This window comes from Patiria miniata, unplaced genomic scaffold (genome assembly GCF_015706575.1).
Source record: "Patiria miniata isolate m_02_andy unplaced genomic scaffold, ASM1570657v1 HiC_scaffold_9, whole genome shotgun sequence".
Taxonomy (NCBI): domain Eukaryota; kingdom Metazoa; phylum Echinodermata; class Asteroidea; order Valvatida; family Asterinidae; genus Patiria; species Patiria miniata.
The window spans coordinates 18,509,575-18,522,967 of record NW_024037076.1 but is presented as its reverse complement, the minus strand read 5'-3'; the positions used below and the strand labels follow the sequence as shown (position 1 = coordinate 18,522,967).

At 40.6% G+C, this 13,393-nt stretch overlaps 1 protein-coding gene across 1 annotated transcript; it reads right to left on the bottom strand.

The window, feature by feature from the left end:
• Position 1: 1 nt before the first annotated feature.
• On the bottom strand, positions 2 to 12,026 carry LOC119720533 (RING finger protein 32-like). The gene is made up of 8 exons (XM_038190235.1): positions 11,860 to 12,026; positions 7,720 to 7,963; positions 6,858 to 7,000; positions 6,180 to 6,212; positions 4,949 to 5,073; positions 3,684 to 3,792; positions 3,149 to 3,316; positions 2 to 1,667 (listed from the first exon to the last, which is right to left on the bottom strand). The coding sequence occupies exons 1-8, from the start codon at positions 12,019 to 12,021 to the stop codon at positions 1,197 to 1,199; spliced, it is 1,455 nt and encodes a 484-aa protein (XP_038046163.1). The 5' UTR covers positions 12,022 to 12,026; the 3' UTR covers positions 2 to 1,196.
• Positions 12,027 to 13,393: the final 1,367 nt, after the last annotated feature.

The window sequence follows — 13,393 nt, the reverse complement described above, 5'->3', positions numbered from 1 at the left end:
GTCACTGTGTGGAGACTTGATTTATTTGTACACTTTTTACATTAAATGCAATCATGTCATACATATGCATCAAAAGAAATAATTATAACTGATACCAGCTTGAGGACCACTGACATAAATTCATTCAGAAACAAATAACAAAGCCATTCTCAAAATCTCACCCTAATTTCAATTTCACCTATTCCACAAATATTCCCATTTATCAAATTTTCTTTAAAATGTGACATAGGTTAAGACCTAGAGTTGTGGCCTTTCGAGGCCCTTATTTTTCCTACCGAGAGACAGATGTATTATCCCTCGTTGACAAATTTTGCAACCTAAAGAATAGTTAACTTACTCTCTTTTCAGACTGGCATTCACAAAAATTTTGCCAAACCAAATAGTATCAGGAATGGCATCGGGTCGACCCAAAAGAGATTTAGGTTTCAGATAGATGAATTCTAATTTTCCATGAATTAGACCTCTCAAGTCCTTCCGAAGTATGACTGCAACATTCTATCTTTCAAATGTCAAATTGTTAATGGTAGGGTAGATCATTTGTCATTTGGGCATTTTGTTGTTTGAAGCAACAAAAGTGCTCAAAATCTAAAGATGGGTACTTAACAACTAACCTGATAAGTTTGAGCTCTAGCAATGCTGTATATTCCGAGAAAACAATATTCTAGGATCTCGGTTTCAATTCAAAAGTTGCCGAGTCATGTTTTGAACTGCGCCCGAAATCAGTGCCGGGGACATGTTCTTGTACAGCCAACTGCAGCTACACGATGTTACTCACTGAACTGATGAATAATAGCAACTACGCGCACGTGTGTGTCGTGCCAACGCTTGTGCGCACCCATTCACGGATTTGCCGAATTACAAACCAACTACTAACGGAAATTACCAAAAATGCATCACTTGACACGTCTTTGGAACTGGCCTGCTTTTATTGTTTTCTTAAAAATGACAGCATGCCAGAAAGAATAATTCACAGGGAGTTTAGAGCCATTACTTTCTTTAAACCAAGTAAGCTTTTCAACAATACATTTGTCAGTTACTTTTTGGATAGCTGCAAATGATCTACTTTACCTTTAAGTGCTTAGTCAAATATCTTTGGATTAATATGGCTTGGTACGACTATGGAACGCAGACTAAAACCGGCGTTAGATTTCCATTATTTTCTGTAAAAGTACACATTAAAAAACAGGATAATTATGTCAAGTTTGGGTCGTTTCATAAAAAGACGACAGCACTTTTTTCTGATACCCTGACCGACAGACAGGGCAGACCTTGGTCTGGGCCAGGGACAACTCCTCAAACGCTTGCAGACAGACAAGATGGAACACGTGGGTGCAGGACAGCAGCACTGTGTGTCTATGACCGTGTCTATCACCGTGTCTATCACCATCCCGGTCAGCACTAGTGTCATCATCATTATCAATCCGTGTATGTTTCCTGAGACTATGTGACGTCCCACTTGGTGCGCTAGTGACCCCAGTGTCTCGCTGCCGAACGCGGTTCTTCTTTTTAGCACTTGAATTATTTCCAGGTCTGTTGGGGGGTCTGTCACTATGTGTGTCTTTGCCCCGATGCTGTATGTTGGGTGCATTGGTGATGGGCTCTGTGTTGTCTGGCTGGTGCAAAGGCATAATGCATATTGGACACTCGGTCTTGCCTCTCTCCACAGCCTGAAAAATACATGTATTCGTCAGAGAAATACGACTTTGAAAGTAATAAAGACACTGACACATTTCTTGTTTTTCTGCTAACTTTCAAAGGATAGACATCAGACTCCATCTCACATGGATATTTTCGACACATCTTTATAGCGCTTGGTAGTTTTCAAAAAAAAAAAAAGGTGACTGGTGCCCAAATAGTTTGGGCACCAGTATCGCTTGATGGTAAAGCACATTTATTAAGATTTAGGAATGACTATTACATTACATCTCAGGTCCTGTAATTTAACTGGTTTAGAACTGAAACAAGTTATGTTTGTTTAGTCAAAGGTGACAACATTTACATCAAACTAGTGGTTGGAGAAATCAGAGATTTCAAAATCTGGTTATCATTTGTTTTCAAAGCGCATAAGGATTATCGGATTATACCGGAAGTTCCCGTCCAGCTCACAGTCATGCCAAGATGCCAACAAAAAAGCGCCAATGACTGGGTATAGTTTGCAGGATTCAATGACCACTGGGCCTTCGCAAAACAAAAAAAAACGCTTCAGAGCTGTTATGTTGAAACTCTGGTGGGAATTCTCTGACAACTCGAATGGGCAGGCGATTCATACACCAAGAAGACCACTAGCAAGTGAATACAGGTACAATCAGAGACCATGGAGCAAATTGGCAATGCTTCAGTTGTTTTCTTTAGCCTGTGTCACAAAACAGGAAGGCTGAATTTTGTTTAAGGTTGGATTCGAATATCTGGTTTCCAAAAATCAAACCAAACAGTGGAATTCAAACCGAATTTTAAATAATCTGGATTTTAATCCTATCACTACAGAACTTTGCACATTATGTGATGGGCCAAAACAACCCATTCGACCCCAGCAAGATGGTTTGTTGAGTGGTGAAACATCAACAATTTTGGTTGAAGTTCTCCCAAGTAAGTTTTATCTCACAAGCTCACAAAAGGCATCAAACATATCAGTCCTCACTAAAGTAAAAGTTTAAAAACCACATTTCAGTCCTTCTGATTTGAAAATCACAGGCGTGTGGAAAAAGGCACACCTGGATTTTTCTAGGCGTGTGATTTTCTAGGCGTGTGATTTTTCTAGGCGTGTTATTTTTCTAGGCGTGTGATTTTCTAGGCGTGTGATTTTTCTAAGCGTGTGGTTCTGTGGTCCAAGCTGGGACTGAACAATCTGGATTTTTTTTCATACTATTCATCTTGGTTAACAGTAAAGCCATTTTCTTTTCACTGACATACTTTTTCCCCACTAATTATGAAGCATAATTATGCCGAGGTGTGCGGTACAGAGGGATCAGGCGTGCGATTATTCGCACTTCTCAGGAAGCTTTTAGGCGTACGATGGCGTGGGGGTGTGATCGCACACCTTAAATCAGAAGGACTGACATTTTGCAATAAGCAAAATTTATTTTCCAGGACTTTTTGCATTATTAATCATAAGTACTTGTAAGGAAAGAAACACAAATGAGCACTCTACCTTGAGCTGTATCGAGTCCCATTCCTCCGGCGTTATGGTCCGTAGATTGGACGCTTCCAGGTTCTTAAAGACATCCCTACTGGCTGTAATGGAACGGTCCATTTCTGCCAAGAAGGAGTCAATGTTGGTGTCGTACGATCGCAATAACCGTTCTGTTATTGCCTGGAGCTAAACAAAAAGGGGAGAAATACACCAAAATATGAGAACTGTTACTGTAACGACCTATTAAAAGATGAATAGGTTAAAAGTTGATTTAAATATCACAAATAAATTGTTAGACGAATGTTTCAATAACATTTTTGATTTGTATAAGCATTTAATTGTTTACTTTTGGAATTGTAATCAGACATTTAGCAATGTATGCAGTTTATTTATAATAATCGACAACGTTCATGTTGACACAGAGAGTTTTAAAAAGTGTGTTAATTTTGAAGGTTTTGAATTCTATTTGTTTGGTTTGCGAGGCCTCTGCAAGTTCACTTTTCTGAACTTTTTACAAACCCAATACATGTACAATGAAAAATTAACCACATACCCTCTCCTCGTAGAATTTCTTTCGCAGTCTGGGGTCTTTTGGTGGCACCGTTTGCCTAAGTTTACGATACCAGCTGTAGACGACATATCCCCGCCAACAAGCTTGTATCCTGGAATTGTACGAAATTAGAATTTTAATTGGTCTAGAAAAAGTTTAAAGTGAAGAAGTTGGAATTTAGATTTGGAAAAAAAAGCCATGCCACAGATTTGAATTTCACCTTTGCCTTTAGTTTCCAAGAGAGCAAATTCAGACACGAAATATAGTTAATCATAGTTTGACCAACTTTGGTCGATCAAAGGATGATTGGAGCGGGGATCCTCTACACAAGGATAAACTACTTCCCCAAATTTCTGGTTAGAGGCGTGATACGGCACTTGCGCGGAATGCGTGTGCGAGACACGGCGCGCGACTGCAGTCTTTCACTGTGGTCAAATTTCTGTCAGGCCGCCAGCTGTCGGCGATCATGGCGCGCGCGCATTGTTCTACATGTTCTATGCGTTGTTCTATGCGCAGACACGGCATATCACGCATGTAGACAATCCGTTCCGTACATTTTGTACACAAGCTCAGATGAGTCTGTTATCCTTGTGTGGAGGATCCTTGGGCCAAGTTCGCGCAAGGACTATAGTTGACCAATGGTTAACTAACATTTGCCCGAACTCTGTCTAGTCGACGGTGGTTGACTACGCTAGTCGACTATTTGGAACCAGCCTACTGGGGTTGGTTGCTTCGCTGGTAACCAATAGCCGCGCGCATTCATAACGCTAGCAGAGAGCCAGGATCCAGAAGTTTTGTGATGACATTTTGACCAGCGTTTGACTTGAGACGTTCGCACGTTGCTATCAGTGCGCAGGCGTAAGGTACGTCACAAATCAACCACTAGTCGACTAATGGTCCTTGCCCGAACTTGGCCATGATTGGACTAACTGTAGTCGACTATTTTGAACTGGACCACAGGGCACGGTTCCATCACTGGTTACCAATAGCCGTCTGCATCATAAAGCACAACGGGGAGCCAGGACCCAGACGTTTCGTGATGACGTTTTGACCATTGTTTGACTAAAAGGCATTCGTACGCTGCTATTTGTGCGCAGGCATAAGTTACATCACAAATCAACCACTTGTCAACTAATGAACCTCGCCAGAACTTGCTCTTACATGTTGGCAATAACAGCACGTAACTATACTCCCAATCAAACTAAAAAAAAACCAATGTGCAAGGGGGTCAATGGCATCACTATAAAAACTTTGATTGGAGGACTCACCGTATGGCACACCTAACTCTGTGGAGTTTAGCACCTTCATGTATGACCCTCGTCTGGTACTGCTCCTTCCTACACATGGGACATGTCTTCTTTCCAGTGAACCGTTCAAATGCTTGAAGACAGTTCTGAGAAAAATAAACAAATATTCTCATGTTTCAAGTATACTTTTTTGTGGATCAAGAATACGGACACTGACAAGCTGGCAGATTCAACAAAACCATCCCAGCAGTCAAAAATCAATCGAGTGACAGTTTACAACTGTTGAGGGCTCTCTGCTAACACAAACCAGAATTGACTGGCTGTGACTGTTTATGTAACTTGATACAGCTATGCTTTGACTGTAGGAGATTGATAAGCCAGCTGTGCCTACCGGTTACTTGCTTTTGTTGATGGAATTTGACTAGTCACAGTGACTACAAGAAAAATATTATGATCTGACTGTTGGTAACTAACCTGTGTATAAGTTATTGAATTTCTGTCTCAAACAGTAGGAGTGTTTTTAATAGACAGTACTGTGTAGCGTACAGCTGCAGCATTTAGAAGACACTGCAGGTAAATATGTAAATCTATACACAGCTTTGCAGGCATATAGTGTGGAGTTAGCCCCATAAATGTGGCCAATTTACTGGACTACCTCCGTAAATAAAGGCCACACTTCCACCATGTACAAAAACATGTCGAACTTTGTCAAATTTTGATTTTCACATTTCGGCTTAGTTCGTAATTTATTTTTGCTTTAGAAGCATACTCACCCTCTTTATAGGCTAATCAGAAAGTGCTGCCTTTTTCAGATGTCTAATGTTCGTGAACTTTCATGTTGAAATTTTGATACGCAAACGTGTACAAACGAATCTGGAAATTTCACGAAAAACAGACATCTGAAAAAGGCAGCACTTTCTGATTAGCCTATAAAGAGGGTGAGCATGCTTCTAAAGCAAAAATAAACTACAAACTAAGCCTAAATGTGAAAATCAAAATTTGACAAAGTTCGACATGTTTTTGTGCATGGTGGAAGTGTGGCCTTTATTTACGGAGGTAGTCCAGTAAATGGGCCACATTTATGGGGCTAGTGTGGAGTATATGCACAACCAACTTTCATCTGAACGTGTACAAAGTATTACATATATCTGAGCCTGGGTGAGCAGCAATAATTGTGTTCAATATCCATTTCTCTCTAGTTCAATTTTACCAGTTTTGCTTTCCATTTATACTATTCTAAAGTGGTACTCACCCTATGAAACACGTGAGAGCAAGACAGCAGAACCTGGAGTAAAAGACATCAACAAATGAAAAGTTATCTCTCTGATCGCTTTATGATACGAAAACAAGACTAGGCTTGCGTAACTGAGTTCGACCTGAAAGCACCAATTTAGGACATTATTTATACATGGTTGCTCGGGGAGTCAGGGAGTCAGTCATTCAGTCGGGGGGGGGGGGGGGGGGGGGTCAGTCAGTCAGCCAGGAAAACTTGGACCACTTGTCAAGTTTGTGAGAGAAAAGGGGGTTCCCAGGGTTCGACCTTAACTCTTTTAACAGACTATTAACAAGCCTGGGGGCATTTTCACTAGCCCGTATTTTTTTTTAGCTCAAATACAAAATGCCCTATTTTCAGGCTCAATTCTGAGGCAATTTTGTCAGTGTTTTAAAGAAACAGATCTAATTCAACCATTTAAAACAGTTGATAAAATTAAAAACAAATTGATGAGGTTTGCTTTCTGAATTTAATGATTTATTTCTTCCTGTCCTTTCATCTTTGCCGTAGCCCAATAATTTTGGACTCGCCAGCCGAGCTATTAAGGAATAGTTCGACTAGCCCGCCGCTGTTTTGACTAGCATTTGGCTAGCGGGCTACCACTAATTTCGAACCCTGGGTTCTGTAATATTGGAGGGATCAGGAACATTGTTGTACCTGTTGCTGTAGGCCAAATTCTTCCTTGCAAATGACACAGGGAAGTATGGAATCGTCACGGCGATTGGATTTCTCTTTGGCATCTCTCCAGTCCAGATCAGAGAGGGGCTGTTCGGGCGCTTCCATTAGGCCAAGTTTTTGAGCTGAAAATTATAAAAATGAAGATTACGAAAAGCCTTAAAAGTTTTTAAAAGTAAGGGGAAGTTCAACGTGGACAAAAATGGTAAAAACTAGCTGTGCACTAGGCAATTAATTATTTTTTTTATTTATACATGCCATGCATTCAAGGGGAAAAACCTGTTGATTTTTATCCTCAACGGAGTTGACACATACAGTACGTAAATTGAACTGCGTTCTATGACCATTTGTAAATGGTTTTGAGACCTGCTAGCTTAAGGTCAGCTAAAGGTGTGTTGCAAAGAGCCCTCCGAAAATGTGCAAGAGAAGTTAACCAGTTCGCACCATAGGACGTGTATAAATATACACGCCAAAGTTTTCCAAAATGCAGATCAGATGACTGACAAACCCGCAAATGAAAGAGGCCAGAAAATATCTGTCAGCGAGCCACAGCCAACGACCAAGGGTGATGGCTTCAACCCGCCTGGCATTGCGGTCGAGTGGAATGCCAACCCGTGCCTTGGTCCGTTCTTGTCAAAATAAACCCGACCTCAACTGGTTCAGCAGATTTTCAGTCAATTTGGCCCCATGCATATAACAAGACTATTAATGTACAGTCTTTTGTTCTTAACAAAAACTGATATTCACAGAAAATTCTCGTAAGTGCATGTTGCATTTAAATTTACCAACTCCAACTCTAACAAACTTTGACGAATGCTGGCAATGTCATCTGAGGATATCTCACCAAGAGTAAGTGGCTGTGGTTTCTGGTCCAGCACGTACTCCTTCTCCGTCTTGCGATTGGAGGGGGCGTCGCCCTTCCTCCCGCCCACTCCCGGCCTCTGACCAGTATCCACCACCGCTTTGACTTGTTTCTTGGGTCGCCCATGATGAATCGGCCTCTTCGTCTTCAGGGGGTCGGCGAGAGACAGGTTGCGCATGAGATGATCCTGGAAAGCCACCGCAGCGAGAGCCGTGCTGCTTCCACTCTGATACAGAGTAATGTAAACAAATCGTTCCCTCAATGCTATTATTTGTAAGGCCGAGTAAAGACAAATAGTTTCTCGTCCGGGATTTTTGAAGGCGGTGGCTCCTTATTCCTATTTTCTTCCAAGATGATAAAAAATTGATACAAATTGCATCCAAAGGAGCAGTCACCCTTTCTATAAAGCTACAATTTTGTTGGAAATGTCGAGCGCAATTTGAGTCCCCCACGCAAGTTTAAACTTGCGCGCGCAAGTTTAAACTTGCGCGAGGGACTCCTGAAGCACGCAAATTACACCGCGCCATTTTAATTTGCGTGCGCAAGTTTAAACTTGCGCAAAGGCGATTGCAACCTTCTTTTGCAGGCGGGATTTTCATTGATGAAGAATTTTTTTTTCAAAACACGAGTACATGGAGAAATAATGGAATATATGAATGAATAAAGAAATAAATAAAAAGGGGAATTCAATTAGCGTCAATGAAAAGAAACATTGAGATTTAGCAGTGCTTATCAGAGAAGTTGTTTAAGGGTACGTAGGGGCGGGGCCGGGGAGGGGACCGGGCAAGCAATAAACTTATGCACACTAGCGGCGATTGCTTGGAAAGTGTACTGAAGTTGTTCAATAATGGAGACTAGCTTCAAGTTTTTTGCTTTATATTTATATTCTTGAGTGTAAATAAATCATGATTTCCTAGGGCTGGTGTAACCCGCTGTTAACGTAAAAAGAATGATTATGATCCCTTCAATTGTTCAAGTTTTGACATTCTAGTAATCATTTACATTATTTTTAAAATGCTTATGTATTCTACAATTAAAAAAGTACTTATTCTTAAAAAAATACTAATTAATTTAACAATTAATAAATTGGACGGTACAATAATTCATATTGTTTTTAGAATACTTGCATAACATTTCGAGCACTGTGTACACTTCAAAAATGCATAATTTGAAAAAAAAATTTAATGAATGCATTACTAATTTACTTAATTAATTAATTTATTACTTTAACAAATATTTTTTCATTGCAGGCTCAATAATTCATGTTAAAAAATGTTTACAACTTAAAAACGCTATGCATATAAAATGGTAATTATTTTAAAAAGTAAATAAATTTGCAAAGGATTTAATTAATGAATTTAATAAAATGTTTCAAAAAAAGGCATTAAGGCATTGTCTCCCGAAGCTCAGTGATGCTATTAAATCGGAGAAAAAAAATCTGCTTTAAAAATAATGTTACATATCTGCATGAGTTTACCAGGGAAATATAGTTTAGCGGCTCTGTATGCGTGGCCAGGAAAATCTATGCAGTGCGCAAGTTTAAACTTCCGTGTGCAATTTGTAGCAAGGAAATGAATGCACGCAAGTTTAAACTTGCGTGCGCGCAAGTTTAAACTTGCGCGGGGGACTCACTGTGCGCTCGACAGCAACAAATAAAAAGACAATAATATTGACAAAATGTGCGAAATATATCTCAAATGTATTTACTTCCAGAACTCTAAAAAACCTTACGGTTTTGGAAGTAAAATGTATTAAAAAAGGGGGGAGGCGGGTGAGACAAACTCATGAAGTGGGCGTGGACAATAAAACTGGTTTCTTTTTCTACTTACTTGGCCTAATTCCACAACTAGGATTGGATGCAGTCAGTAGTCATTACAATTTACATGTTCAACCAACACCTGACATATTCTTTCCAAGGCCTTGCAAGGGAACTAAAGTCTTAGATTTCTTACAGGATCGACCGATAGCGCAGCACGTTCGACCGATAGCGCACATCCGTCCATTGCGCCTGTTGTGCCCATTCTTGAAAATCACGCATTCTCGAGAATGGGCATGCACATTCTCGAGAATGGGCGCGCATTCTTAAGAATGAGCGCCCATTCTTAAGAACGAGCACGCGTTCTTAAGAATGAGCGCTCATTCTTAAGATTGGGTGGGAATATCACGTGCACAATTTATGAATTTTGCCCAATCTTAACAAACATTGCACGACATAATTATGTTAAATGAATTGTATAGCGGTTAAAAGGGAAACAAATCATATAAAGAGGAAAGAAAATGTGCTATGCTTCTGTACTCGTATAACTACGATAATTTGAATCAAATTAAACCTGTTATTATTGCTTTCTTCTGCCCACTATGGGAAGTTTTATAATAACGGAGGACTGGGAACTAGTCTGGGAAGTGCTTTGTTTAGGCTAGACAAGTTACAAGTCCCTGCATGTATCATATGCGTGCCACGAAAAAAAAACGATGTCAAGAAGCTGCCAAAATTGCTCTTTTGACTAGATAGAATCCAGCTCTGCGACGTTATGGTGGGATGTGAACAATAAATTGGTGGCAATTTAAATGGGAAATAGCATTAGCACTATGGGATGTCGCAGTATTCATTCTCATTCTTCACATTCTTCATTCTTACGTCCCCCCCCCCCCGCTTTTATTATCCCAAAACTCAGAATTCTTTGCACTATTATTATTATGTCTCTTATCCCCCCCCCCCCATATCAATACGCCTTTACTTATCATATCCATGTTGTGCCCATTCTTGAAAATCACGCATTCTCGAGAATGGGCATGCACATTCTCGAGAATGGGCGCGCATTCTTAAGAATGAGCGCCCATTCTTAAGAACGAGCACGCGTTCTTAAGAATGAGCGCTCATTCTTAAGATTGGGTGGGAATATCACGTGCACAATTTATGAATTTTGCCCAATCTTAACAAACATTGCACGACATAATTATGTTAAATGAATTGTATAGCGGTTAAAAGGGAAACATTTCATATAAAGAGGAAAGAAAATGTGCTATGCTTCTGTACTCGTATAACTACGATAATTTGAATCAAATTAAACCTGTTATTATTGCTTTTTTCTGCCCACTATGGGAAGTTTTGTAATAACGGAGGACTGGGAACTAGTCTGGGAAGTGCTTTGTTTAGGCTAGACAAGTTACAAGTCCCTGCATGCATGTATCATATGCGTGCCACGAAAAAAAAACGATGTCCAGAAGCTACCAAAATTGCTCTTTTGACTAGATAGAATCTAGCTCTGCGACGTTATGGTGGGATGTGAACAATAAGTTGGTGGCAATTTAAATGGGAAATAGCATTAGCACTATGGGATGTCGCAGTATTCATTCTCATTCTTCACATTCTTCATTCTTACGTCCCCCCCCCGGCCCCCCGCTTTTATTATCCCAAAAATCAGAATTCTTTGCACTAGTATTATTATGTCTCTTATATTTTCCCGGCCCCCCCCCCCCCCCATATTAATACGCCTTTTCTTATCATATCCACTCTACTGTTTAAGCGCCTTGCGTTGCAACAGTATAATTATTGTGAATCAGTGAACGAGGATTCAGCTAGACTTGCCAAGTGCAGCCGGTGCTCGGCATCGACAAGACCGTTATCTTGTCGCGCATTCTCGAGAATGTGCGCTCAATCTGGAAGAGTTATTTTTTGCCAAGATTGAGCAAGGATCCAGTTGCACATTCTCAAGAATGTGCATGCCCATTCTCGAGAATGCGTGATTTTCAAGAATGGGCACAACACCCACTCTACTTTTCAGCGCCTTGCGTTGCAACAGTATAATTATTGAGAATCAGTGAACGAGGATTCAGCTAGACTTGCCAAGCGCAGCCGGTGCTCGGCATCGACAAGACCGTTATCTTGTCGCGCAGTCTCAAGAATGTGCGCTCAATCTGGAAGAGTTATTTTTTGCCAAGATTGAGCAAGGATCCAGTTGCACATTCTCAAGAATGTGCATGCCCATTCTCGAGAATGCGTGATTTTCAAGAATGGGCACAACACGCCCAACAATCTACCATCCCCCACCGCGGTCCATGTCCAAGCACGAACAGTGATGAACTTTTCCCTCGGATATCCATTAAGATAATTATTTTTACCTGTCGATCACCTGTCTTCATATTGTTGGCTCTCATAAGCAACTGTTCATCCTTTTTGAAATTCATCACAATTTGTCTATTGAAACAAACAACAAGAAATCGGAGAGTTACATTTGCGGCTAGACCAAATTTCCATGACATCAAAGACGCAAGTTTATGCATTGTGAACTTTGACCCTGTAAACTATGGCGTGTCAAACGTTGCAATATTCAATATTTTGCAATATATATGTTGCAGGCGCGGTTCTAGGGGGGGGGGGGCTAGGGGGGGGGGGGCTGTAGCCCCCCAAAATGTTGTCTAGCCCCCCCCCCCCCCCAAAAAAAAATAAATTCCGTAAAAAAAAAAATTGCATTAACAAAAAGGAGGATTGTGATGTACATGCGAACGGTCTCCCCCTAAAGAAGAAATAGCCGTGACAAGGGTGCATTAGTTAATATAGTGCAAGGGCGGATCCAGGAGGGGGGGCCAAAGGGGGCCATGGCCCCGAAAAACGAAACCAATTTTTTTTTTATGTGACATCGCAATAAAGGCAGGCAATGAGTACACCACCATCTTTTCCTCAAAAACAATTGGTTAAAGTGGTCAGAAATTGCCTCAGATCGCACCACAGAGCATCTAGAATCCAAAAATTGTTCGGGGCCCTTAAGCGGGCCCCGAACCCCACGCCGTAATTTTTTGGACCCACTTTTTGGGGGGACCAATTTTTTATTTGGCCCCCCCCAAAAAAACCAAATTGTGTTCTGGATTCGCCCTTGCTATAGTGTGAATGATTTTAGGATTTTATTGGCGCTCCCCATTGAAAATATGGCATGAGCTCTGCCCCCCCCCCCCCCCCCTATTGATTTTCGGAGGCCTAAGTGTCTGGAAAAAATAACCGGTCAACATTTCAGCACGCCTCCCTGAAAAAAAATCTGGATCCACCGTGCTAGCCCCCCCCCCCCCCAAAAAAACCAAATATTGGTTCTAGAACTGCGCCTGATATGTTGGATGTTCAATATGTGTTTGTTACCTTTTACATTTATGTTCGATGTTCAATATAAGTGTGCGATGTTTTTCATTATTTGCGCGATGTTTAATATATTTGTGCGATGTTTTACAATATATGTGCGATGTTCAATATATGTGTGCGATGTTTTACATTTATATTCGATTTTCAATTTATATGTGCGATGTTTTTGACGATATATATGTGCGATGTTTTCAATATTAAGTTCGATTTTTTGCATTAAATGTGCGATGTTTTTCGATACAATTGTGTGTGTTGTTTTACAATATATTTGCGATATTCTCAAATATGTGAGCAATGTTTTACACATATGTTTGACATTTCGAGCTATTTGTATTCGATGTTTCATCGGTATGTTTGCATTCGATCTTTTGCAATATGCATTTGATGTTTCCCTTTTCATTTGATGTTTCTTTAAGAGTCAAAGTCTGGGTTACTAGACCGCGAAAGTCTGACTATTTTGCCTAAAGTCAATGTATGAGACGTCAGGGGGATCGCGTAAAGTGATTAGAGCCAGACCTAAACGGT

Coding starts and splice junctions, on each gene's coding strand:
- LOC119720533 (XM_038190235.1), bottom strand. CDS start 12,021: ATGCATAAACTTGCGTCTTTGATGTCATGGAAATTTGGTCTAGCCGCA. Junction 6,213..6,857: donor AATTTGGCCTACAGCAACAG/GTACAACAATGT, acceptor CTTTTACTCCAG/GTTCTGCTGTCTTGCTCTCA. Junction 5,074..6,179: donor GCTCTCACGTGTTTCATAGG/GTGAGTACCACT, acceptor TATTTTTCTCAG/AACTGTCTTCAAGCATTTGA.